Raw genomic sequence first — 25,122 nt, forward strand, 5'->3', positions numbered from 1 at the left:
TTAAAATGCAGGCGTAGAAAACACATTAATCAAAGGAGCACATGCTGGATCAGTCTTGAATTCTTTAATAATTATGTAGTCTGAAATGCTGCTTAAAATTCATTCACACATGCAGCGAAACATTTACCAAAATGCCACGGTAATGGTTGTGATATTGTACCTTGTTTGAAATTTATAGACTATACTTGATTATAGTCACCTCATTTTCCTGTTTGTTTTTTTTTAACCTCTCACTGCTGTTGGAATAACCAAATGTTATGGGCCCCCACAAATAGTGCTGCGGTGGCTCAGAGATATTTTATTTTTTGTTTTGTTATGTTATATCTTAAAGTCTTTGAAAGCAGATGCACATCACAGAGAACAAGTTACATCCATGAGTTTTCTTTTGGGAGCATATACAGTACATAATGGGCTGGGCAATATATCCAAAATCTCATATCATAAGTAATTTTATTTCATGGTAACCCTATATATCACAATATATTTTTTTTTCTCCTTTTAAATAAGGAAGAAATGTCATGCTGCATACATTGTGTAAAGTAATGTATAAAAACTGTGTATTCTTCACTGTGTGAATTAAATATGTATTTCTTTTTATTTCTTTTCTCTATTTTGTTGTTTGATTTAACATTATTGACAGCAGGAATATTAGACTGCTGGCGCTTTAAGACCTGTCCAAATCCAATATACCGTTACAGATGTGTTTTCTTTCTCAGCTGTTTGTTTTCGCTGAACACTAAATTACTATGTTTACAAGGATACTTGCATAGATGAGCATTCGACACATGCAAGTGTATGCATTTAATCATTCAAAGCGGCAAAAACAAAACTTTCTTCACAACATATTCTGTGAGCATCACTTTCACACAAGGTCAACGTCACTGATCGCGTAACCGTGAAAGACACAATAGTCCAAAATCTCTTGGCCAGCCCAGCACTTAACGGTATCCCTCGTTTAAATAATTCCTGCCCAGTGCCTACATGAAGAATTGTGGAGGTGGGGAGATGTATCGGCAGCCTATCACCGTTTTACTGATCTAATATACTCGCACAGATGCAGATGTTTGCAGACATAATCAGCTGTGTGTGTATTTTGACACAACCTTGTGCATATTTGACAGCTGACATGAAAGAGCCGGCTTTCTGTTAAATAAGGCACAATTTGTGTGCGCGCGCTCAGAAAACCGTATATCAGAAGTTGACAAGGCTTCTTAAATTGCAACGTGCCTGTGAGCACGAGCGTGATAGAGATGATAATCAAAAAATGTATAGTTGCTGTAGTAACCAAGACACAAGGCACAGCCCTTTTCTGGACAGCTCATGTGCATGTAAAAAATTATTATTATTATTTTTTTTTTACAGCATTAGATTATAAATGTTTACGATGTATTTTGAGCCGACGCTTCACAGACACGTTCTGGGCACGCATCTTGTAAAAAGGGCATAATAGGACACGCTTAAATGTAGTTTTCTTTTTGTTTCGTTTTTTTTTAATTTATTTTGAAAAAGGTGCCTGACATTAATATTATCGCTAAATATTTTGTCTGCTCGCGGCTCTGCTCAGACTAAAGTGTTCCGCATCTCTGACAGTGTCACTGCGTCTGCAGCTCTCTTCCTCACATTAATATGGGGGAGAGGCAGCAGTAGCGTGATGAAGGAGAGAAGCGTTTGAGGCTACAGCCCAGAGAGGACAGGGCTGTCTGCTCCCCTGTTTGGATGGTATAATTACATAATATATACGACACGAGCTAATTTCCCAGTGTGTTTCGTTACCGAGTTTTAGAGTTATAACGGTGTTGCTTAATTTGTGCTTTTCTTTTTAAAGCATTTATTGAGCTCGATTTAAAATTCGTTTCTGCATGCATGTTTTTAAGTTGGCGGTAATTGCGAATTATGCTTTTGAAGGCTTTCGGTTAAATGTTCTTGCGGTATTCGGCTGTGTGCGGGTCAGGTAGTTAAAATCGAACTTTATACTCCTGCCAAGCATAGTAACCTCAGAGGCAACTAGTTCAGAGTTAGACGAGCAGAATGTTATTTACAGTCGTTTCGTAAATAGCTGTTTTCTTTTCATGTGCTCATTAAATATTAAAATGTCTGATCTTTGCCTTTCAGAGCGCTGAGATCAGTCCTGCCAGCAGCCTTCACTCTCTACCCATAAGCCCCTGCAGTGAGAAATCACTCCCCTTTAAGGTAATTGTCCACATTCAGTGTTGTCATAATGTGTTTCTTTTCTGTTAATATTGTGGATGAACACTTTCTTTCCTGCTAAGGTATCATTGTCGGGTCACGCTTTGATTTCAAAAAGCTCACTTTCATTTTTTTTCCCCTCCCTGAAGATTTCAAAGCCTGTAGATCAAACATAACGACGGCACTAAACGACTGCATTGAGACAGAGGTCTCTCCATTTTTATGTAGTTAATTTTCTAACTCCATTGTGCCTCTCCTAAACTCACTCTGCTTCTCTGTCTGATAGAGTTTGAGTAACATTTTTCTCCACCATCAATAAAATTTCCCCACTATCTTGATGAGATTATTCGGTTATGTGCCCTAATCTTGCCTGGACTGTCATCGGGAAAGGTTTATGATTTTTGTACGAGGAGCTTTTGCTCGGTAGAAGAGGATTTCGTTTTTCATCAGGACTTTTTTTTTTTTTTTTTTTCGGCTAAAAAATACTGCGACGTGGAAACGAGGTCTGCGTCTTTCTCTGTCCTCCTTACTGACCTACATGGAGTGCTAGCAGAAGCGACGGTTGCGGCAGCGAATCACGTGACATTCCGGCTCATACGTAGCCTAGCGCCACGCAGCGGGAGAGGGAGATGCTTAGAATAGGACCCCATGCATTCTGACATTGTGTTCAACTGACAGGAGAGGGGTGGGACTTGTCCTGATTCATTCCGTTAAAAAAAAAAAAGGAAAATATTCCTGATTTTAAAAATAAAGCCCTAGAACCCACCTGAGACGGAACCGTGTCACTTCACGTCCTACTTTTTACAGAAAACTTCTCTCACCAAACATTTGTTATCCCCACCTTCTTAATAATTAGAGCCTGCGGAAAGCGTTCTCCTGCGGCGAGAGCGTGGCGTCGGTTAGGGAAATAATGGAGCCTCTTGCTCTGCACCCTGGGAAATGAGCTTGGGCCGGGGTTCCAAAGTCATTCGTTCTGGTGTCCCTGTCAACTGCGCATTAATAACTCTTTGTTAAGCGGGTGTGGTTGCACCCGCCACTCTCGGGGTGTCCTGTTTGAAGTTTATAACATCACAAACCTCCTTATACAGGAATAACTGAGGACATCTATCACATTTACTCCCTTTTATGCCTACCTTCAAAGTACATCAGTGAAATACTCTGCACTTCTCTAATCTTGTACCATTCTTGGTAATGAAACTGTCAGGTGGGGCTGAGCGTTATGGCAAAAAAAAAATATGCCTTGTATTTTATTTCTTCTTTTTATTCAGCCTTTTAATAATAAATATATAAAGACATACACTACCATTTAAGTTTTGGGGTCACTCAGTTTTGTAACTTGCAAATGGTAATATTGTAAAAAATTATTAGCATTTAAAATGAGTCTTATAGATAGAAAAATCAATTAAAAATTATTTAGCGCTGTGATGACGAAGCAGTCTCTGTGTCATGATCTTTCAGACTTCCAGACAATAATTTCCTATTACTTATCTTGATTTATTTATTTTTTACCATCTGGTGAAATTATTATTTTTTTTAACCACACAGCTATGATAGTCAATGAGATACAGAATAAGATAAAATACATAATAATAATAATAATAATAATAATAATAATAATAATAATAATAACAATTGAACATAATAAAGGAGTTTTCCCTTGCCTTTTCAGTAAATTAAATTAAATAGAAACAGTGATATTTAATAATTTATGTAGAACCAATAAAAATATATAAAGTTCCAGCATTCAGAAAATGGATTGTCAGATAATATCATATACTGTAAAAATAAATGGCAATATTTACCTACATATACTGTATATTTTTTACTAAAGTTTGAATTGATTTACAGAAAAGAGTTAAGCGTAGAGTAGGAGCTCTAACATAGTTCTTCCATGAATGTCTCAGAAAGAATTGCAAAACTATATATATATATATATACCCACCCACCACTACAATATTTGCGGCATTAAAGCAGACTGATACACAGAATGCTCACCGCATTCTTGGTGACAAAGCATTATTTCTTTGACTGCATCGATTGCTGCAATGTTAAGTGTTGCCTTTTATGATCAGGACTCTGTGATAGTAGGACATTCTCATTTATTAGGTCCTTCGTCCTCTTCTTGCCTCAAGTATTTAATCTAGGACAGACAGATGGAGGAGCCACTCAAATGCAGCTTTACAGCACGGGGTACAGACCCAGCTCTCTGTCCTGTGTGTTGTGTATCGGTGTGTGTATGCAACTGTGACCAAACTCCTCTCTAGAGGTCCTCCATGGCACTGCACAGATAAAGTGGCTCTTGTTAAACCTCTATAATTAAGATATAATTAAATATTCCCCACAGGCAGGGAATTTGTAGGAGGTTACATTCTGTCTGTTTGCTGCATACATTGCTCAGGACATGACCTTTTTTTAATTATGAATAATTAATTTTTAAATACTTTATTGTTTAATATACGCTACAACGGTTGGTGTCGGTATGCTTTATTTAAATTATATTCTTGTAATGTATTTTATTAAAAAAAAAAAAAAAAAAAAAAAAAGGGTATTTAAATATTTCACAATATTTGCTTTATTTTTGATCAACCTAGGCTGGGTGAGCATAAGAGCTGACTTTTAAAAACATGAAAAAAAATCGTATGTTCTACAGTTGAAGTGTTTGGCATCATAAAGGCATTTTTTGTGTTGCTGAAAGAAACTAGTGCTTCTGTTCAGCCAATGTAACATTTAATCGTCATGAATACGGTCTAAAGTATATTTTGTTATTTGAGAGGCTGTTGCAAATGTTTCTGCTGCTTAATGAAGTGCACAGTATCTTTCCTGCAAAAGTATGGTCTTACAAGTCAAATTTTGGTTTTAAAGCGCCGTAACAAAAATACATATTGCTAGAAATTTAGACAAACACCGTTTCATACGCTGCTGTCTTGACAGAAGAAAGCAGACTGTATCTAACCAGAACAAAGATAGAAGTGAATGGCCCTTCTTCACAACAAGAAGAGGACAACTACATCAGAGTCTCTAGTTTGGAAAACAAACCCCTCCCTGGTGCTCAGCTGGATGCTTCATTGAACAGTGTACACCAAACACCAGCTTCAATTGTAACAGCGAATACAAGGGTCTTAGATGCTACTCGCCTTTAGGCAAGAGTTTCAAAGAAAGAAAAATCTGAAACTGGCAAGAAAGGAGAAAAAGTAGATGGGACAACAGATATAGATATATAACAATAAATAGTTAGGAAAAGTTCTGCTGGAAGAAATATGGCATGAAACCTCACCTGAATGTCTGACTGTCACAAGACTAAAGTGGAAGATCCTTTGAAGACCACAGGCTAGATTCTCGAAACATTCCTCAAGTGCACAAAATTAACACTGAATGAGAAGGCAGAAGGGCTGCTGAGTACAGAAAAAAATGGCATCAATCAGTTTACAGTAGCTATTGACTTACAGTAAAAAACCCCAAAAAACTGTGAAAGTCAAACGCTACTGTCTGCTGTTTAGCTTCTTCAAAGTATCTTTTGTACTCAGCAGAAGAAAAAAAGCGTATATAGATTTGTAACAACTTGAGGGTGAGCAAATAATTACAGAATTCTTTATTTTGGGTGAACTATCCTTTTAAGAAAAAAAAATACATTTCATTCATTATTTCTTTCTATTTTTTTTTTGACTCGGTTAATAAAGTTGAGGACATTTTTATTCCCAAAACATTTCTTAAGAATTTTCTTATGTAAACTTGATTTTGAAAGTTTTGGACAAATTAAAAAAAAAATTCTGAACTCCTGTCAAGTCAGTTGCAATGAAAAGTATGTGTTTATTATTGTTATTACGATAATTTACAGGCAGCCTTTGAGTCATTTTCATGGAATATATTATAGAGTCATCAGCAAGTACAGACATATTTTTAAGAAAGTATTTGAGACATGCAATTCTTAAAAAATTCTTTAGGAATTTCTTAGCTTGTTTCTTAAGAAGTTGTTCATGAAATAAGTGTCTTTTATTTTTAATCAGTTTAATGCATTCTTGAGAAATAAAAGCATAAATTAATTTTTTTTTAGCTATTTGAAACCTTAGTGGAATAGTGGCAAACTTGGTGCGTTTTTCACCCACAGTAATGATTGTTTTTAGTTCAAATGTGACTCATCGTAATGATGGCCATTTTAATGGTATTATAATCATATTAATGATAATTAATGGTCATTATTAAACAGCTAAATGAAATCTAGCATTTGAGGTCAAAGGAACACATTTGGGTTTGGTAGCGATGAAGAGCTACTTGAGCCTTGCTGATGGGGTTGTAGCTGCTCATTAAAAAAAAAAAAAAAAAAAAACTGTAGGTACTGTGTGGTTCTAGTTAGTCTCTGTGTATTTCATCATCATCTCCAGGCAGAAATTAGCTTCCTTTAGAGAGAAGCATCAAAGATTGACAACAGCTCCCTTGAGATGTTTATGTAATGTCAACAAAAGGAGCGCATTCAAGCCAAAGCCAGAGCTTTGAACAACGATGTCTCCAAGTACGTGACATTGAAGCTCATAATCCCCTTCCCTGATCTCTCAAGAAGGGCTCCCGACTCATGCATATTGTGTCCGGCTACCTCATGCCAGCGCTGTCTAATCTCCATCGGGCGCTTCTTTTAGAGGAGAGATGTCGTTTTTGGGGGCGGCGGTTCTTTTCGGTCGTTCGTGGAGGCCGTGTTCTGCTCCTGGGCCTTTCGGTCCTCCTCTGCTGCCCTTGAAGCTTCAGTCCCGCCCTCCCCTCCCCCAGCCTCACATAATGGATGCTGACAGCACAAGGTCGTGGGAAAGTGCCTGCTAGTTCAGGTGAAGTTTATGGAGGAGAGTGAAACCACGGCACAGAAAGCACACCTCCACCTCTCAACCGCGGCAGTTTTACGCCCACACACGAGGCTGCAGATTCAAACTGGGGGCGATGGCTTGAATAACGCAGACTGACTTTTTTTTTTTTTTTTTTTTTTTTTTTTTTTTTTTTTTTTTCAAACAGTGTTTGTGTGTGCTTTGTGTGCAGGATCCTGGGAGAGAAGAGAACCAGATCCTGCAGCAGCAGCTGAAGGAGAAAGACGAGCTCATTGTACGACTTCAGGCTGAATTGGTGAGAAAACTCGTCGAGTTCAATGTAACATTTCATAACCGCAAGTTTCATAACCACCTTCAGAAAGCCTTACGATCGCAAAAACAGGTTCCTTTGCTCCATTGTCATTGGGATACCCTAATTTCGTGCATTTATTTGACAGTTGGAGTTAACATCCTGTTGGTTTCGTGTCCTTTCCCCCTCCCAAGGCTCGCGTTAGGAAGTTATGGAGATGCCGCTCGGCAGTTTCCTTTGAACTGGGACGATATTTGATAGACTCACTTAACGTGCAGTAAACAGCTCGTCGTGTGCTTTACATGCACTGTGAGACACATAATGTTCCCAGTCCCGACAGCTAGGGCAGAGACGAGTGAAGGAGAAATATGACAGGTCCATCTCAGATTTATAGAGTAGTGGTCTTGAAAAGAGGGATGGGATGAGATGGCGTGATAGGCACGGAGGAGGGGGTAGGATAAATAAAAACAATAGAGGGCAGTAAAGAGGCTGTAAAAGCAAAAGGACAAACAAAGCACATGATGTTTCAAACAATACATGAGTTTTATGACTAGCATTTATGATTGGTGAAGGATTGGTTAAGATTCACCTAAAAATTAAAATTTTATGTTATTTTGCCGCATGACATTTTAAATGTCTTCTGCTTGCTTTTTTTTTTTTTTTTTTTTTTTTTTTTTTTTTACAATGAATGACCACTGATGCTTTTAAAATGCTATATTCCATGTTCCAAATACCATACCAATTTTTTTTTAATGACATCCATTTGTAGTCATGCATCTCAAAAAGGTCGAACATGGGAAATCGCCAAACTACATTGAATCTAGAAGCTTTGGTGCTATAAATCTTTAATATTTACTGTCTACTGATTTGACAAAAGGAATGAGTATTTACTTAGAGTGTGAGATTTTCAGTATGTTGTCTTTTTCTTGTATTTACACTAAATTGTGACTGATGCATTCAAACTTCAAAAAATGTGGCAAAAGCATCTTAAAAGTATCATAACAGAATTGTGTACAACACGCGTTATATTCTATGCCCCAGCGGCCTTCTTAAACCTTGCCCGCAGTTTTAATGACTCCCATTTGTAGTGACTGCGTCGCAAAAAAGTCAAGCTCGGCAAACTCTCATCGAAAACTAATGACTTCAGGATTCTTTGGGGTTGCAAATTTTTTATATTTAGTATGCTCTGATTGGATAAGAAAAATTAGTTTGTGAGATTCACCCAAAAATGCACTTTTCTGTATGAGATTTTGAATGTCATCCTGAGCATTTACCTGCTTTTTCAGCTTTTTTGAAAACACCACTCCCCATTCAAAATATCCCATTTCCCAAAGTCTTTCCTAAAACATGTCAGCGCTTACAATGACTTCCATTTGTAGTCACCATTCAAGCTGTGGAAATCGCCAACTCTTAATAGAAACTAATGACTTCAGGACGCTTTGGTGCAGCATGAGATTGTGTGAATGAATCTGCTTCTATTCTTCAGCAGCAGCACTGCATTATTAGTTTAAGCGTTCTCCGTACTTGCTGATCGCTGTCTAGGTATTCAATGAAAAGATTGCAAGTTTGACTTTAGCTCAGTCTGTAGAGGTTTGAATTGATGTTGTCCTTATCTGTCTCCTCTTCGAGAACTGAATTCAGAAATGTCCTCCCAATAGTGTTAAGCACGTCTCTGAAGGTCAGTTTTTCCTTTCAGAAAACAGTCTGTTGGTAAATACCAGAATGCTCGCTGCAGTTTCTCTTCTCCATAAAAGCCCAATGACTTAAACTCTGTGTGATGTGGGTTTCGACCCGAGAACTGCAGTGGTTGTTTTACCCTCCAATAAAGCATGCATACTGAACACATGTAAACACGCATGCATAATGTGGCATCCCGCTGACGACATCGGAATCAACAGAAGACTCGGTCATTGACATCATCACTTTGCGGATTCTTTCGCCCAGAGACCTCCGCTCTATTTTTAGTGGGAAAAGAACCTGCAGGCCACAATGGCTTAATAAATCATGGCAAAAGCTCGTAAAATAATACTCACTGGTGAAACTGGCAGCCTGCTGGCTAGGCTCGTCTTTGTCAATTTTTACTGTCTTTATTGAATGTCATTAATGAAGTATGGCGGCCCTAAATTTTGCTGCACCATATTTCTTGTTTTATTAGTCTGCCGTTCTGCTGCTTTCGAGAGGGGCATTAAGGCTGCTTGATATTCCAAGTCAAGACTCCACATTTTTTTCTGATCATATAGCCGATATGAATGTACAATCATAGGGTCATTTTTATGACCCTATATGTGTATGCATGTATGTGTGTGTATTTCAACCACATGTACAGCTTTATGGAAGTCTAGGAAATCAATATATACTTGCTTTTCAAATTTTTAGAATATTATAAATATTTATTATTTTTAGAAATACATTATCTGTAAATTATTTACAGTTTTAAATGTCATTTTGAAAAGTTGCTTGAAAATTGCTCTTTCATTTTTAGATTAAAGTAGCACTTGTATTCCATTCAATTTAGACAATATTTCAATATATGTCATTATATGGCTATATCATTATAATATATCATGTAGTATCAAGCAGGAAGCTGAAATTGACAAGTCAGAATCAAGTATTCTAGAGAACTGTTTTATGTCATAAAACTTTTTTTTAAGGTAATGCCACCCATTTCTGATACATATGTCTTTTTAACAGGAATCCACCCGCTCTGCTCTGAAATCTCTTTGCCAAAAAGCTGACAAAAGCACTCAGACAGATTTCTTACTCTCAGAGGTGAGTACCCATTAAAGCGCCGTACGAAGGCTCCTGACGACGCTGCTAATGTTCTGGGGTCATTGAGCTGTGTCTGGTTTTTCTAATTGAATACAGGTCCCTACATCTGTCTTTTTTATTTCACTGACTTTTAATGGTAAAGGGCACTGAAAGTTGATTTTCAATTTGAGATGGAATCTGTAAAACGAAATTGTAGTTTCTGATTTCAACAACACTTTTGCTAACCCTTTCGTCCGCTGCCCTTACGATAGTTTGACTGCCCTCCTTTCCACCCACCCGTTCAATAATTTCCATCCTCCCTTTTTATTTGTTTTTATTATGAATTTTGGTCAAAAGCTAGGTGCTTACTCGTTCCCACAGGCGGCTTTTTAATGGCTCGTACACAGCAAATGTTGATGTTATATTGCAGTGAGTCAGCAAACTGTGTTCAAGTGCTTCAAACTTTAAATGACTCATTAACAGAGATTAATGCAACAGATATTAAAGCATCCGAGACAAACCCAGTCTTTAAATCGTCTTCTCTTTTTCGTTTGCAACACTTACTCAAATGAAGACCAAATGGTGTTTGATGGTTTGATTAAAAGCTATTTGCACATTTTTGAGAGATGTCCTTCTAGTTAGAAATCTGTTTGTGGATTTTCAGAATTTGTGATGAGCTCACTGATAGTCAAGAAGAATGATCTTTGAGATTTTCTTTACAGATTTCTGTCGTAGATTCCATGCCCTCGCAGTGCCCGCATCAGTATGCCTTTAGTCCCTTTACACTGAAATAGCTTTCAGTTGGACTCCCGTGGAGACATGGTCCATTTTCCCTCTGGCATTTAACATCTCTGCAGACTTTGTGCTTTGTATTACTGCTAATATGCGTATGTGATGTGAATTCGGATGGCTTTTTCAAATTGCTTGACAATCCATTCCACGGCTATCGCTGCGCTAATGCGTCGCTGCTCCATCAGACCTCGGCGTTGATGAAAAGTGCTGTAAAAAAAGCTGAAATATTAGAAAGAGTGCTCATTATGGAGCTGTGGCATTAGATAAGCGACATTTTCGCAGTAAGCTGGCGTCTTTTTTGCTGCGGTGCCAAAAACAGCCAGCGTGGAAATGGTCGCGTGGGAGGATGTGGGAGAATCTTCTTCCTGTCTACCTCAGATGTGCCGGCAGTGGATGAGTGTGGAGAGGAACTGCACATGCACGAGCACGAGACCCTCAGGCTTTCGGAACGCAATGCACACCATCATTCTTTCTCCTCCGCTCAGCCAGAGATGAGTTCTGCATTTCCACCCTGCCCTATGTAGACTACACCGCTATATGGGTTACTGCATTGAGGACACGCAAATATCTGAAAGTGTGTCTACAAGTGGGTCAGCTATTTCGAAGGCTGCTTCAATTGGAGGAGGTCATCTGTTTCCTTTTTTTACCCACGTTCTTTCTCTCTCTTTTTTTTGTGGAGCACCCTGCTTCTCTCTCCAGCTGAGCTAATTAGTTGAAAGGGAGAGGAAGAGAGGCTTTGGTGCCCTCTGTTGAGTCACAGTGCACCAGGGGGCCAGACTGGCCTCTTTCGGAAGCGTCGGACAACGATCCTACGCGGTTCTCATGGCCACCGATTTCTCAAAGTGTACTCCGTTTCTGTTGGCCAGATGCGCAGCAGGAAGGGCAGGTTAGTGCTGAGGGGCTTCTGTCAGGACAAAGAGACATGACTAGATGGGACGGGGGCCAGCCTGCTCACCTGTCCAGTAAGAATGAGAAATTATGTGTATTAAGGCAGAGTGATGTACATTTATAATGCTCAGGTGAAGCACATCTTCCATGAGCCATGGTTGGGAATCACGTATAAATGGAGCACACGCATGACACTAAAATCATGACACTAAAATATGAACATTTTTAAATAAAATAAAATAGACATTTAAGAACATTTTAAAATAAAAGAAAAATACATTTTCACTGTTACTTGTCCTTTTTTTTTTACCCATACTTTTTTATTATAATTCCAGACTTTCTTCAGTGCTTCTCTGCTATATGAGGCCCCTAAAGGGACATGGTGGTGAAATAATTATTTATTTATTTATTTTCAAAAATTGTGTCCCTTGAGAAACATTTGCAAAGATATTTCCAAAAAAAAAAAAAAGAATGTCCCAAAACCATGCCTTGAACTATAAGCACTGACAGTATTTCTTTATAGATGAGCTCAAGTTATAAATAACAATAAAACTCTATGGACCACTACATTGTGACTGTATTGAGCTATATGAAGTAAATGTATATTATGTGTATATGTAATATTTCTATAAGTTCTAAGGTTTGAATGCGTCACTTTTTTTTGTTGTGTATAAGCCAGTGTCGTTGTCACATCTAAACCTGATGAAAGGCCTGTTCTTTTCCCTTCTGTCTGAAGCCTGACTGCGCCGTTATGTCTGTTTATTTTGCTTTATTATGCCAGTCTAAGCCTGTTAATATTAAGCTCTGCCCTCCACACTGCCGTTCAGCCATTTAAATGAAAAAGCACTTAAGAGCTCATTTACTCTGGCATTCCTCCCTTCCGTAGCCGAGATATGAAGTTTTATGGATTAGCTTCTGTTTTGTGTTATTTCCCTTCCAGTCATAAATCTTTTTTATAGAAGTGACAGTTCTTATTAAAATGCTTGAATATTTAGCCAAATGGAAACCCCTTCCAGCCAGAATAAGTAGTTTTTGATACTTGCCCAAACAGTTGGATCTATACCAGTGAGGGAGATTGATCAGTGGTCAGGTCCGTATAGCTGGAGGACACCTGTTAATGGAACATACTGGACATCTCCCACTGCTCTGTTTTTCAGCTCTCCAGCCAACCCTGCTGAGAGGCCTTTTGCGTTTCAAGCCTGTTTCCAAGCTCTAAAATCATTTCAGGCATCTCTTTATTTTTTTCCAATTCATTTCGGTGCTTATTTATTTATTTAGATTCATTTGCACATGAGGGGGTCGCCCTGTCACATAGAGTCACGCTGCGGCCCATCTGATCACTCCGCGTGGGGGACCTGTTATGCTAAACTCCCAACTTCATTGCACAAGCCTGCTTGCTTTTCTCTCTGCATGGGTCAGAGTGTGAGCACTGAGCCTCTCAGAATGACACGCCTGCTGAGCGGTAATCGTTTTCCTCCTTTTGTATGTGAAGGAGTTCAAAGATTTTGTTTGCATTTGTAGTTCTTTTTTTATTTTTTATTTTTAGTTTAAATTAGGGCTGTTAATTTTAACATTTTAATTTAGTGTGATTTGATTATAAAAAAAACAAAAAAACAATTTACTCAATCATGTAGCCTGACTGCTGTTTGAATTAAATTATAAAGGAAATTGTCTGATAATTGGACAACACTGACTCTTCTGTTTTAATGGATCATTAAAAAATGAGAAACTATTGAATTACTATAACAAATAAAGAACATCTGAACTGAGTAGTTTGGGTCCTGACCTGTTGTTAATTTGCAAAATAATGAAATATTTATTGGATATTTTATTAATGTAAAAATAATAATTTTAAAATAACAATATTTTTTTATTGTTGTATTTAATATTTTGCATTTTAAATAACAAAGTATCGCTTTGTTATGAGCAAAATATACAAAAAATGTACCAATGAAAAATGTATGTTCATGGATCATGATCCTTACTTAATATCCTGAATTGTGGCATAAAAGAAAAAAGCTATTGTTTTTGACCCATAAGATACTAAAATACAGATAGTAAAATAACTAAACTTAAATAACAACTATATAGGCTTTTTAAAAAAGTGAAAACTAATAAAAATGTCAAAAATTACAAAAACTTCAGCTAAAATATGAATTTATAAAATCTAATTGAAAATATTAACAAAAAACTATTGTAGCACATCAATGATATGCTCATGACTGTATCAGCCCTAATCCACATCTCTTTTTTATATATTGAATAAAGAAACCCTTTATTGCCTAAACTATTTTCCACCGGCACTACGTTATATCACTGTATCTGCTGCGGCAATGGTACGCAGCAGACCTCCTTGATTATTACGTGGAAATGAGAGTATATCTCCTAGTCATATCAGCCTAGAAAATCACAGTTTTCCTTTTTCCTCTGGTCTTAGTACACAATATAACTATGGAAGAGTCAAGTTTTAAATAGAAAAAATATCTAAACTCTTTGGTCATTTTTGAACACAAAGCTCCTGGTCTAACTGGATTCAATGATCTATGCTTAAAGTGAAAATGGGCTGAATGGATTGAAAAATGGTAAAACTCAACTTATTTACTCTGGAGGAGTTGGAGAGTGAGCCTATTTCCAAAAAAAGTGGGGTGTTCCTTTAAGCCATTCTATCTTCCATTCCGCGTTTTGATGCAGTGCTCACATCTGTTTTTATGGTCGTTTTTTTTTTTTTTTGGGTGATTTTTATTTTTTCCTCTCTCCGTCTTTTTTGTGAAGGCCATTTCAATCCATGCTTAGCTGTGTAAAATATCCTCCACTTCCACCCTGCAGCTCTGATCCATAACTCTGCCTGAAGTAGTGCCGGCGGTCGGGAACAGGACGATGATGGCTGAGGCCTCACACAGTGTGATGTAACTCGAGCCTCTAGGATCCCTGCAGTCTGGGCCTGCCCTCATCTCTCTGGGCGGAAACAGCCTGGGTGATTAGACTTCCGAATAGTGCAAGTCATCCCTCATGATGGTTCTACCTTGACCCGTCAACATTTACTGCCTTATCTGTCTCTGATTTTGTCAGCGCTGTAAAGCGTCTTCAGTGTATTTAGTGACCTGGTGAGGAGTTAGATAAACCCGATAAACTCCAGTGCCAGTGCATTAATGAGACACGGTATGCAGGTGAGCTGAATTAATGTTCCCAGATAGAAGTTTCCTGTTGTCCCTGTGCATGTTTTCAAAGATATATGCTTTGCTTTCAGGGCCACGCTCGAGTGGGCGCCTCTTGCAGGAGACGATGTGAGTTTTCTCACCGTGTGTTGTGGTTGTTCGTGGTGTTTCCACCGAAGCATGGCATGCTGTTCTGCCACCCAGGGTTTGAGCTACTGGTCCTACTTTCCGTAAATCTGCAACCAGCCATTTCTCCCTTTGTTTTATCCCCTTCTTGTCTGTTTATCTTGGTTCCTTTTCTTCCGAAAAATTCAACACAGGTTATCACTGCGCACGGCTGGATTCTCTACTCTTGGAAGTACACCAACAGTCCTTTTTGGATAGCCACGCTCACAAATGCCACTTGAAAATTCCTTTGAAACACCATCTGTACGACCGACACTTGTTTTGCATATTATCTCTTTGTGTTTTTTTTTTTTTTTTTTTTTTTAGTTAGAGCTCTCTAACTGTCCATCACGCATTACTCATCTCCGGCCTCGGCCAGCGCCGGCACTTCAAATCCAACCTATTGTGTCTGCCTGTTCGATATCCATAACTTATTAAATGGCAAAGCTTTAAAGTAACAGTTGAGGAAGCACGCAGAGCGTACGTGGACTGTGTGTGCAGCATTGTAATCCACCCAGACGGTGGAAAGAACGGTACCCAGCTCTCCGTGTGCCCAGGGCGACCGGAATGGGAAGATGAAAGCTCTGTGTTTACTCAGGTGGAGAAGCTTTCTGCAGAGAAGCAGTGAGCCTCTGACGCTTTGATCCTCTTTGTCTGTTTATATTGATGTGTACAATTGTGTCTGTCGTACAGAGCCAAAAAAAAGGCACGAGAAGAGAGTATCTGTTCTGCATTACCCGGCAATATTGACCTATTTGTTAACAGGAATAGGAACTCCTGGGATACGGCTGACGCTGTTCCAGCGAACGCGGGCTGTGTGAGATCCGCAGGCCATGGAACGAGTCGTTTCATGCTTTTGTTCTGGCGTTAGTGTTTAATTAGCAGAACACTGTCCCTTACCAGTGTGGTCTTTTATGTTTTTGCCAGAACCCCTCCCTTGTTTGTTCGTTTCTGTTATTTACGAGTTCAGCGCGCTTTTGCTTGCGTTGGCCATTACCCGGACCGGCACTTGAAGTGTGTTGCGTCCAGACCGATGCGTTGTAGTTTCCTTTCAGTGATAAACACCCCTGGGAGTTTGCATTCCTGCGATGGCAGGCGCGCCTTTGAAGCGCGATTCGGCTCGTAATTAAGTGCCGCTCTGTGGCGTTATGCTCAGGCTGAGATTGAGATAAGTGAGCTGGACAGAGGCCAGGATGTAGTCAGGTGGTCCGAGGTCCCACCTCTCGTTCTCTACAGGTTTTCGTACAGACTAATGAGATCTCATCCTTCAGAAGGATGCACAGGCTCAGAGAAGCTTTGTTGCTAGTCACATCCTGTTGCTGCAGCCTCACAGCTGTATCCAGACTTGACTCTCCTGCAGGGAGAACGGTGGAGGAATGGGAATTCAGCAGGGAGGAGACTAGGAATGGGATTTTTAAAGGATTTAATGCTTCTGGTACTAGTTCAGATTACATGACAGTTCTTTATACAGTATACTACTATACTGCAACAAATTCAACTAAAAATGCACATTTTGTTTAATGGTTTGTAGAGCTTAAATGCACAAAATTAAAAAAGAAATAAATGAATAAATGAAATAAATGAATAACAATACACAAAATTGGTGCACCCTCTACTTTTATCAGTAATACTACAGAGACATTTTCTTTAGATATTTTTGATTAAAATATCTTAATCAGATGTCCATTGTTACTTATTACATTAACAATTAAATTAATCAGTACTGTTCAATAATGTATCAACATATGTTTTTGGGTTTGTTTTTTTTAAATGTGCTTAAGTTTTCATGCCATTATGGTATATCCTGCTAAACTGAACAATACTACTTTAAGTACCATTTATTACAGCTCTTTATAAAATGCACTGCACATCTTTTATTATATGAACAACCAGTCAGTTGTTACACTGATTTAAAATAATTTTTTCTGTAATTTTATGTTCCCATCAAGTTATTCTAAAACTTAAAGTTAATTTAAAATTAGATAGTTGTAATGATTGCTGACCTTTCAATTTTATTTTATGAAAAAAATATGCAGTGTAGTAATCTCATTTTGGTTTTTGTAGGAAAGAAATCATGTCAACATCATAAAGGTTATTAAGTGGCTTCGGATATAAATATATTGTATTATATTATGATATAATATTATAATATTACATTGTTATATTATAATATTATATTATATAATATTATATTATGTGTCTCCTATCTTCCTATCCCATAAACATTAAGTACAACATTTATTGTTAAATTCAGTAGAGAATATGACCAGTAGTAATCACTTGTGGTTCAGTTGCTGAGTCAGACATTAATTCAGTAGCTGTAAAGCTGATTAACTAAAAAAACTGTTGATTTGACTCATTTATTCATGAAAATATTCTTCACCTCATTTTTTTCATATAAAGCTGCAGTGAATAAGAACCACTTCTTGATTTTCAGCTCAAGAGCACCCATAGTCACAGAGGAATCGTGTGAAAAAGAAAGAGATGGGGGAAGGGAAAGTGTGGGAGCAAGAGACTTGCACTTGAAAGTCAGCCAAAAAGAGAATAGATTAGGTGTAACACAAAAGGGATATATAGATTAAGAGTTCTCTTAAGGTTAATAGAGAGATAGCAACACATGCCAGTCATTAGAATGGCTCTCCATCTGGGCTTTCTGTTGAAGAAGCATCAGGTGGAGTGCGAGTGTGTGGGAGCTGCTGTGGCGTGAGAACATTCACCAGCAGGAAGTAGTTGCAGCTCCAAGCCGTTAAAAATGTAAGTGGTATCTGGAGGTAAGAAATCATCAAGGCAAGTCTGAATAGCGTAACATGTTTTACACGTGTCATTCCTATTCTCTAATTTGTCCCCATTAGATTTCTGTGGAAAGGAGGCCACCTTTTCTGTCCTTTCTGCTTTTTTTTTAAAAAAAGCATTGCACTCTTTGCTTGTTGTTTTTTGCTCCGATGGCCTGTATAAACATGTCCATGATAACTTTGTCAAGGTAAAAACTCTCATCCTAATCCATGACAGAAGGTCTGAGTCCCTGTGGACAGGACCGACTGGAGACTGCCTGCAGGGTGTTCTCCGCCATTAGCAGAAGGTGAACGCAGGTCCAGCCTATTCGGCCCCCTTCAGGGCCACTATAATGGAATGCACACGCAACACCTCGCTGTGGACAGATGGCCGGGTGAGGCCGGAACTTTGCATCACAATAAAGAAGTTAATAAATAATTATATAAACTGTGACATTCAGCGGTAATGGGGATCAGAAACACATTTTTTTTTTATCGGAAGTTGCTCTCCAACCATGTAGTTGAATCAGCTGTCAGAAGCAGAAAAGTCACATTCCTCAGCTCTGGCTGCCCAGGAAACAGATTTGATTTTGCACGAATCCCCTTCAGAATATTTATGAGTCCCTGGTTATGTGTCCAAGCCTTTGCAATATGAATATGACACAGCTGATTTGCAGTCTCTCCTTTGTGTGCTGATTTGAGGATCTATTTAGCGCAGCAGCTAACAATAATAGCTAACAGCTATTTTGAACACGTTGAGATAAAAAAAAAAATCAGTTTGAAAGCAGAATAACTCTTATTAGTAACTGAAGTTATCAAATCTTAACCACTTGGGGGTTAATTGTACGACTTGATTGAAGGTTTTCATTATGATGGCTTTAAAACCTAAATTTGATGTCCGGGAATGAATATTGTTTTGATAATTGCTTTTAGAGTACTTGCAATTTAAAGATGACAGCGACACTTCAAAGGATATTTTCTCCCAGAATGAACATTTTGTCATCATTAACTCACCTTTATGCCATTCCAGACTTACTTTCTTCACAAAAAGAAAATTTATTTACTATCCATTGGGATATTCTGTTGTATTAATGATGCTGGATGTCGTAGGGCAGCCATTGAGGGGATAATTTTACCATAAAAGTGTTTCAATATTGGATTGTTTTTCACCAAATTGGCCTTTGAGGATTGCTGTGAAAAATATTGAATTGAAAGCGACTGGAGCACTTAAAAAAAAAATATCAGTAAACCGCATGTACTTTTTGCTGACACACTCGGGCCTTTTAAACATTAAAGTGAGTCATAGTGTACTGCCAGTGAATTTACCAAATGGGATATTCATTCATTTATCTGCTTTTGTGTTCTAAAGAACAAAGAAAGTCATACAGGTTTAGAGCTACATAAGGGTGAGTAAATGAGTTCATTTCTGGATTTCTTTGATTATTCGGTTTCTGCTAGAATGTGATGGTATTGTAAGAATTTAACAATGTTAGTGTTTATGTCTAATTGAAATGCTACTTGTAGCGGTTCACCGAAAAGCACAAATACTCAACCAGTTGACAGTGAACTGCGCCGGCAGTAATTGTCATTGTTTATTACTGACTTTATCGGTTTAATTGTTGTAGCCCTGAATCAGTTACACCCTCAATTAGTTTTTCTGCACGCATGTTGAGTTCAGCATATATTATTGCTTAAGGAAGGACACTCAGTCCTGCCCCGCAGTGCTGCAATACAGGCTTTACCGTTGCCTACAGACTCTAGAAATCAATGAATATATTAATTTACTGGAGTAGCAGGGTTCACACCGTCTTCATCTGGATTTCATGCAATAGGATGGGAAATAATTTATGGACCAGCCTCACCTCTGCGTTCTTTTATTAAAGCTCAGGGCAGATTACCATTTTTGCAGTTGTTTCAAGTCCCCTTGTTATTCTTGGCAGTGATATTTTCCCTCAAGTTTCTCTCTTTCTCAATCCACGCCACAATGTGACATAGTCACCCACCCACGGCCTCTCTAGCATCTCCTGCCTCACTTCCCATCCTCTCCATCTCGCTGTGAGACTCCTGAAACACGTTTTCACACACGTTCCCAAACTCCTGCTTTGCTCATTATTATTTTATTAACCTGTAAAACAATCTAGATAACAGGATGAACAAATGTAAGAATGATCAATTTTATTTCTCTCTGCCACTTCGCTCTCTCCCTCTCTCATATATATTTAAATATAATTTGCTCTCTGTAGCATGTAATTAGGTCTACGAAAATTGGTAAATTGCATTTGCCTTTGTTTAGTGCAGATTAGTGCTGTTGGAGCCCCCTTTTAAAATATTTGCCATTTCATATTATCATAATTCAATTCCAAAACTCAATACCTTTTAGTGTTGCAGATATCTTATCGGGAATGACTGCATGCTTGTTGAAAATTGCTCAAGGCTGTTTTTGTTGACCTCTTGTACCTGACATTTTGTTCAGTGTTTAAATGAAATGCACTGTGAGGCGGCGTGACCGAATTATATCCATTCCAGCCTTTTTGCTCTCATCCCTCTCCCGCTGCCTGCCATCACGGTCTAATTTTTATCCAAATAATGTTTTCATCTTCTGTTTATACCTACGTAAGTGCTAATGCATCATATCTGCAAACCGCCACGAGCCATTCTTTTGTGTTAGCATGTAAAGCTTTTGATTTTCTCTTCACTTCACTGAATTTCCTTTCTGTCATTTGTACACATCATGTTCATCTGTCTCCATGTTGTTTTGTTCTCCCTCTCCCCTTTCTCTTCCCATGGGTGCAGTAAACAGAAGCAGCCCGCGCCGGCAGCACAATGCAGGTAGGGTGTATTTCTGTGTAGAGCGGCTCTGTCTCTAATCAAAGGCAGGCAGCTTCATCCACCAATCCTCACCTTGGCTAATTGAGGGAAACCGCGGAGCTTTTAAATTGCATCAACAAATAATCACACGCAAATGTCTTAATTGCCGTGGAGCTGTATATGAAATTACGGTGATTGTTGCGTGCTAATCTTATCAGCTCTGTCCTAATCGTCTCTGTTGGGGACATGTTGATTGCTTGCTTTATTTTAATCCACACTTGCAAAATCATCAGTCTTTTCTCCCTAATCAGATGGTGTTTTTTTTTTTTTTTTTTTTGCGGGAACTGCTTTTGCCGTGTCGGCGCGACACTTTTGTTGAGATTGTGACAAAAAAATGCAAATCACAAACCTGCAGTGTAAGCGTGACATTGAGCGTTGCGGTAAAACATGACAGATAGAAAAACGGAGGATGCGAATATCCACCGAAGGAGACGTCGGACACTCATTTAAACCCCAGATTTGTGTGGGATACGGGTGAAATCCAGGAAGACTCGCATATACATATTTATAGAGCAAACCTCCAACGCTGTTACAGGAAAAAATGTCAATAAGCCGCAAATCACACCTATATTTATTTCCTCCTGCTATATCTGCATGTAGTGGGTGCGCAGTGGGTGCAGGAAAAAGTCAGACCTGTCGACTTTGCTTTTGCATTTCTCTAATGTGTGGTTTTAGCTTTTAATGGTAGTCAGAGAAAACATGCACATTTCGTCCGTGTAATACAATCGAGCTAATGGCGTAATGTGCTTTGTGGGACTAGCAAAGTGCATAAATCTGCTGTCAGTGTTGTTTTGGTGAGATGTGAAGTGTCACTGGATTCAAGGATGTATTGTAAAGTTTGCTTGAAGGTGTGTAAATGCCTGTTCCATAAATTCAGGATGTCTTTTAGGGAAAGATGCCAAGATTTTGCCTGTATTGATCCGCTGCATTTCACCCTCTCCACGGGTGAAATACCAAACTAGTGAAATTAGTGCTCCTTAAAATACTTTATGATCTTTGGACACATACGATACTCCCGCTGTCAAAGCTCAAGGGCACGTGTAATTACGCTTATGATATCCAAAACTTGGCATTTGGTGTTAAATATTGGATGTAAAGAAGCAGATAGACGAGCTCTGATCTCGAGCAGTTGTGTTGCATGGCATTTTTGAGATTTGCCCCAGTGAAGATGACTGACAGAGTTTGTCAGCCCAAGTGAAAGCACGACAAATATGGTTGTGGCATTGATATAATAGCTGACTTAAAGGGAGAAAAGTGACTCACAGTCTTGCATAATGAATATTTAAAAGAGTTTGGACAGAAATGAAGTATGAATGCCTGTTTGTTGAGTCTAATGGTATCAGATACCATTATATCAAATATCATGTGTCAGTCAGCTTAGATAATGGCTTATTTTTCTGTGTGATCATGTATTCTCAAGTATTAATGTCAGATGTGTGCTGAAAAGCAGTATTAGGATGTCAATAGGGGCCTGTTTCATAAAACAAGTTTACCAAATAAGCCAGGTTCATTTCAGTTAGTTATTGTCAGCTGATTTGGTTCAAAATAAGTCAGACTTACTGGCCCCATTTAAACACAAATAATAATAATAAAAAAAAAAAAAAAATTATATATATATATATATATATATATATATATATATATATATATATATATATATATATATATATATATATACACACACACACAGACATATATACATACATACTTGATTGGTACTTATAAAAAAAAAAAAAAAAAAAAGATGAATTATTTTTATTATTATAACTTTTCCACCACCAGTACTCTGTTTATTGGGTTTATTGGGCAGCTGCTGCCGGAGGAATTAAAGTGGATATTATCATTAAATTTAAACTAAGCAAGTGACAGATGGGTTTCTATACTCTTTGCACCACTGTAGATATTGTCTTTTACCAGGGAAATTACTTTTAATAACCCTCAATTGAAGCGTCAAGGGCCGCTGTGGCTGCTGTAGTAAAACTGGATTTATTTTTTTTAGTACAAAGTGTTTCTGTGTAGTTTCTTTTTCAAGGGAAGGAAATTAAATCCCCAGCATAAATCATTCAAAGGATGGCTATAGATGTAATTGATTTAATGTTGGTTGTTTTAGATTAAGTCCATAACTGTCTAGTGAGATGGGCAGTGTGAAATGAGCCTTTTTGGGACATTTGTCATATAAGTATATATTAACATCTCTGTTGGATAAAAAGTGAACTTAATAGTAAATATCTGCCTAAAAACTATGTTAATATTCGCCTGAACCATAAGGGTGAGTAGATACTGATAGAATTGTAATATGTGCCTGAACTATGCCTTTAACTTCACAAGACTTATGAAGTGGAATAATTTCTCACTGATGATCCCTGAAATTGCTTGCGCAATCACACGCATGTGGAACAAACCTGGTACACTGTGTATTTTATAATGCTGCTTATTTTTGAGTTCAGCATTTTGTGCACCATTTTATCATTGTTTTTAAATCGCCAAGACCGCCTTGGAGGTCCCTCGTGTAGCTCATTTATTTATCAGCGAGGTTATGGTCGAAATCACGCAGGCCGTGTTTTTGTTTTTAATCCCCTTGCATCTTTCTAACTTCCAGGACCAAGAAAAAAAACAAACCCAAGTCTGTCCATCCGCTTCATCTCTCTCTTTCCCTTGCTAGTCCATCAAAAACCCAAGTGCATTCTCGCCCAGAGTTTTAGTGTGCATCTCCGATTTTTAAACAAACGGCTGCGCTGGATACCTGTCTCCATATGGATCCTATTAAAACCTCACGCAGCCATCTGTAGCCTAACCATGCTGTGATATCTCCAAACCACTTCCCTCAGCTCTGCTCTAGCTTGGCAGCCGAGCTCCGCCGTGATCCCTTCGCAGTTTAGATTGTATGCAGAGAGGTGCTGCTTGTTACTATCGCAACACTTCTGTGTCCCGTATGAATTTTGATTAGCTTGGGAAGGAACTGTACATTTACATGTCAGGTTTAAAGGATTATGGCGGGTGCTTGGTTCCTGCCTTCAACCATAATCTAGTCTTGCCATTTATAGAACACGACCTGCTGCTCGCTCCATACTGCTCCTAATGCTTGCCAGTATCTTACGAGAGCAGTCATGTATGAAGCACTGCTGATACGGACATGCCGTTTTTCTTTCTGTGCATCTGTGTGTATTTTTGTTTTTATTTATTTATTTATTTTTGAGCGTATAAAGGCCTGTACTGTACATGTCAAAGTGTATTGAAACTCAGCTGGTTGCAGCTCAAGATAGAGCACCACCTCATGGTGAAATATTTTTTGCAACCTAAAGTGTGTGTGTATATATATATAATATATATATATGCCCAGATTTGAGACTGCAGTGTCTACGTTTAAAGTAGCAACACTTATTTAAAGTAGAAGTTTTTAGCAACTATACAGAAGTCTATATGTTTCTATAATAGATTTTTCTAAATATTACGATAATATTATATTATAAATATTATAATATACGTGTATAAATAATAAAAATATATCTACTCTACTTTTTTTTTTTTTTTTTTTTTTTTTTTTTTAAATAATTGGTAAAACTAACCCTACATAACAGTAGTGCATATTTACATGGGACTTTTGAACAAACCTTGATATCTGTGTACTTTTGTACTGTATGTTCTCATAAACCAGTTAGTTTTTTTTTTTCTCACAAACTTGTTTTCTAAAGTAGATTGATTCTGCTTATTTGCACCATAACAATAAAATGTTGGAATGAAATGAGAAAACATCAAATTTCTTGTTGTTTCCTATTAAATATTCAATTAATTAGTGTTATTTATAGCTTAGGAAATCAAGAACTCATTAGTTGAAATCAGAAATGTGGAACAAAGTTGTCATACAGTACTTACGTGCCGATTAACTGACGACAATGCGTTGATGATGGGGGTGTTTTTGAGGATCGTAATTGAAAACCATTGCAATCGGCACATTCATCAAAAGTGAGATTTTAGGTTTGTTCATCTCTGAGAATAGGCTGGATTTAGAAATTAATTAGCACTCTATTATTTTCTGGACTGCAGACTGCAGTGAGAGCAGAGCAAAGAAAAGCTCTGTGTCTGACTCTCATATGAAAGACCGAGAGACAGACAGACGGAGAGAGAGACTGGGGCAGTCCAGGGCTTGAAGCGGACTATAATTGTGGTCGAATTGTGTGTCTCTGTGAGAACTCTGCTTTTACTGGCCTGTCCGGGCCATTGCAGTAGGCTTTATCTGTAGGCGCTCTGAACACTTTGGGCTGGAGAAAAAGATTTGCAGCTGTGGATAACACCTTGAGCGTTTTCTGCTTTTGCTTTGTGGTTGGCCTAGTTACCTTTGAGTTGGCTTAGATTATATTGTAGAGAATGTGCAGAGAACTCGGCTATAAATGTATTTAACTTTGAAAACAATTCAGATGGTAGTTGTACACAAAGTGTGCCTTACTGTAGTT

General features: G+C 38.1%; 1 protein-coding gene and 1 long non-coding RNA gene across 6 annotated transcripts in view; both read left to right on the forward strand.

Annotated features, from left to right (window-relative positions):
* ccser1 (coiled-coil serine-rich protein 1) overlaps positions 1-25,122 on the forward strand; it is a 65,121-nt gene that overhangs the window by 27,311 nt on the left and 12,688 nt on the right. For 3 of the 5 annotated variants that reach the window (XM_043247029.1, XM_043247028.1, XM_043247030.1), the window contains 3 exons: positions 2,113-2,190; positions 7,207-7,290; positions 9,976-10,053. In XM_043247029.1, the coding sequence (XP_043102964.1) occupies positions 2,113-2,190; positions 7,207-7,290; positions 9,976-10,053 (240 nt within the window). Of the gene's footprint in view, positions 1-2,112; positions 2,191-7,206; positions 7,291-9,975; positions 10,054-20,596; positions 20,633-25,122 lie in introns of all 5 variants that reach the window. The other 2 variants (XM_043247031.1, XM_043247032.1) reach the window with 1 other exon arrangement.
* Positions 14,265-15,297, forward strand: LOC122350502. Its single transcript, XR_006251605.1, has 3 exons — positions 14,265-14,686; positions 14,782-14,879; positions 14,960-15,297. It is a non-coding gene; the product is annotated as an uncharacterized LOC122350502 (long non-coding RNA).

Source organism: Puntigrus tetrazona, chromosome 8 (assembly GCF_018831695.1).
Source record: "Puntigrus tetrazona isolate hp1 chromosome 8, ASM1883169v1, whole genome shotgun sequence".
Lineage (NCBI taxonomy): Eukaryota > Metazoa > Chordata > Actinopteri > Cypriniformes > Cyprinidae > Puntigrus > Puntigrus tetrazona.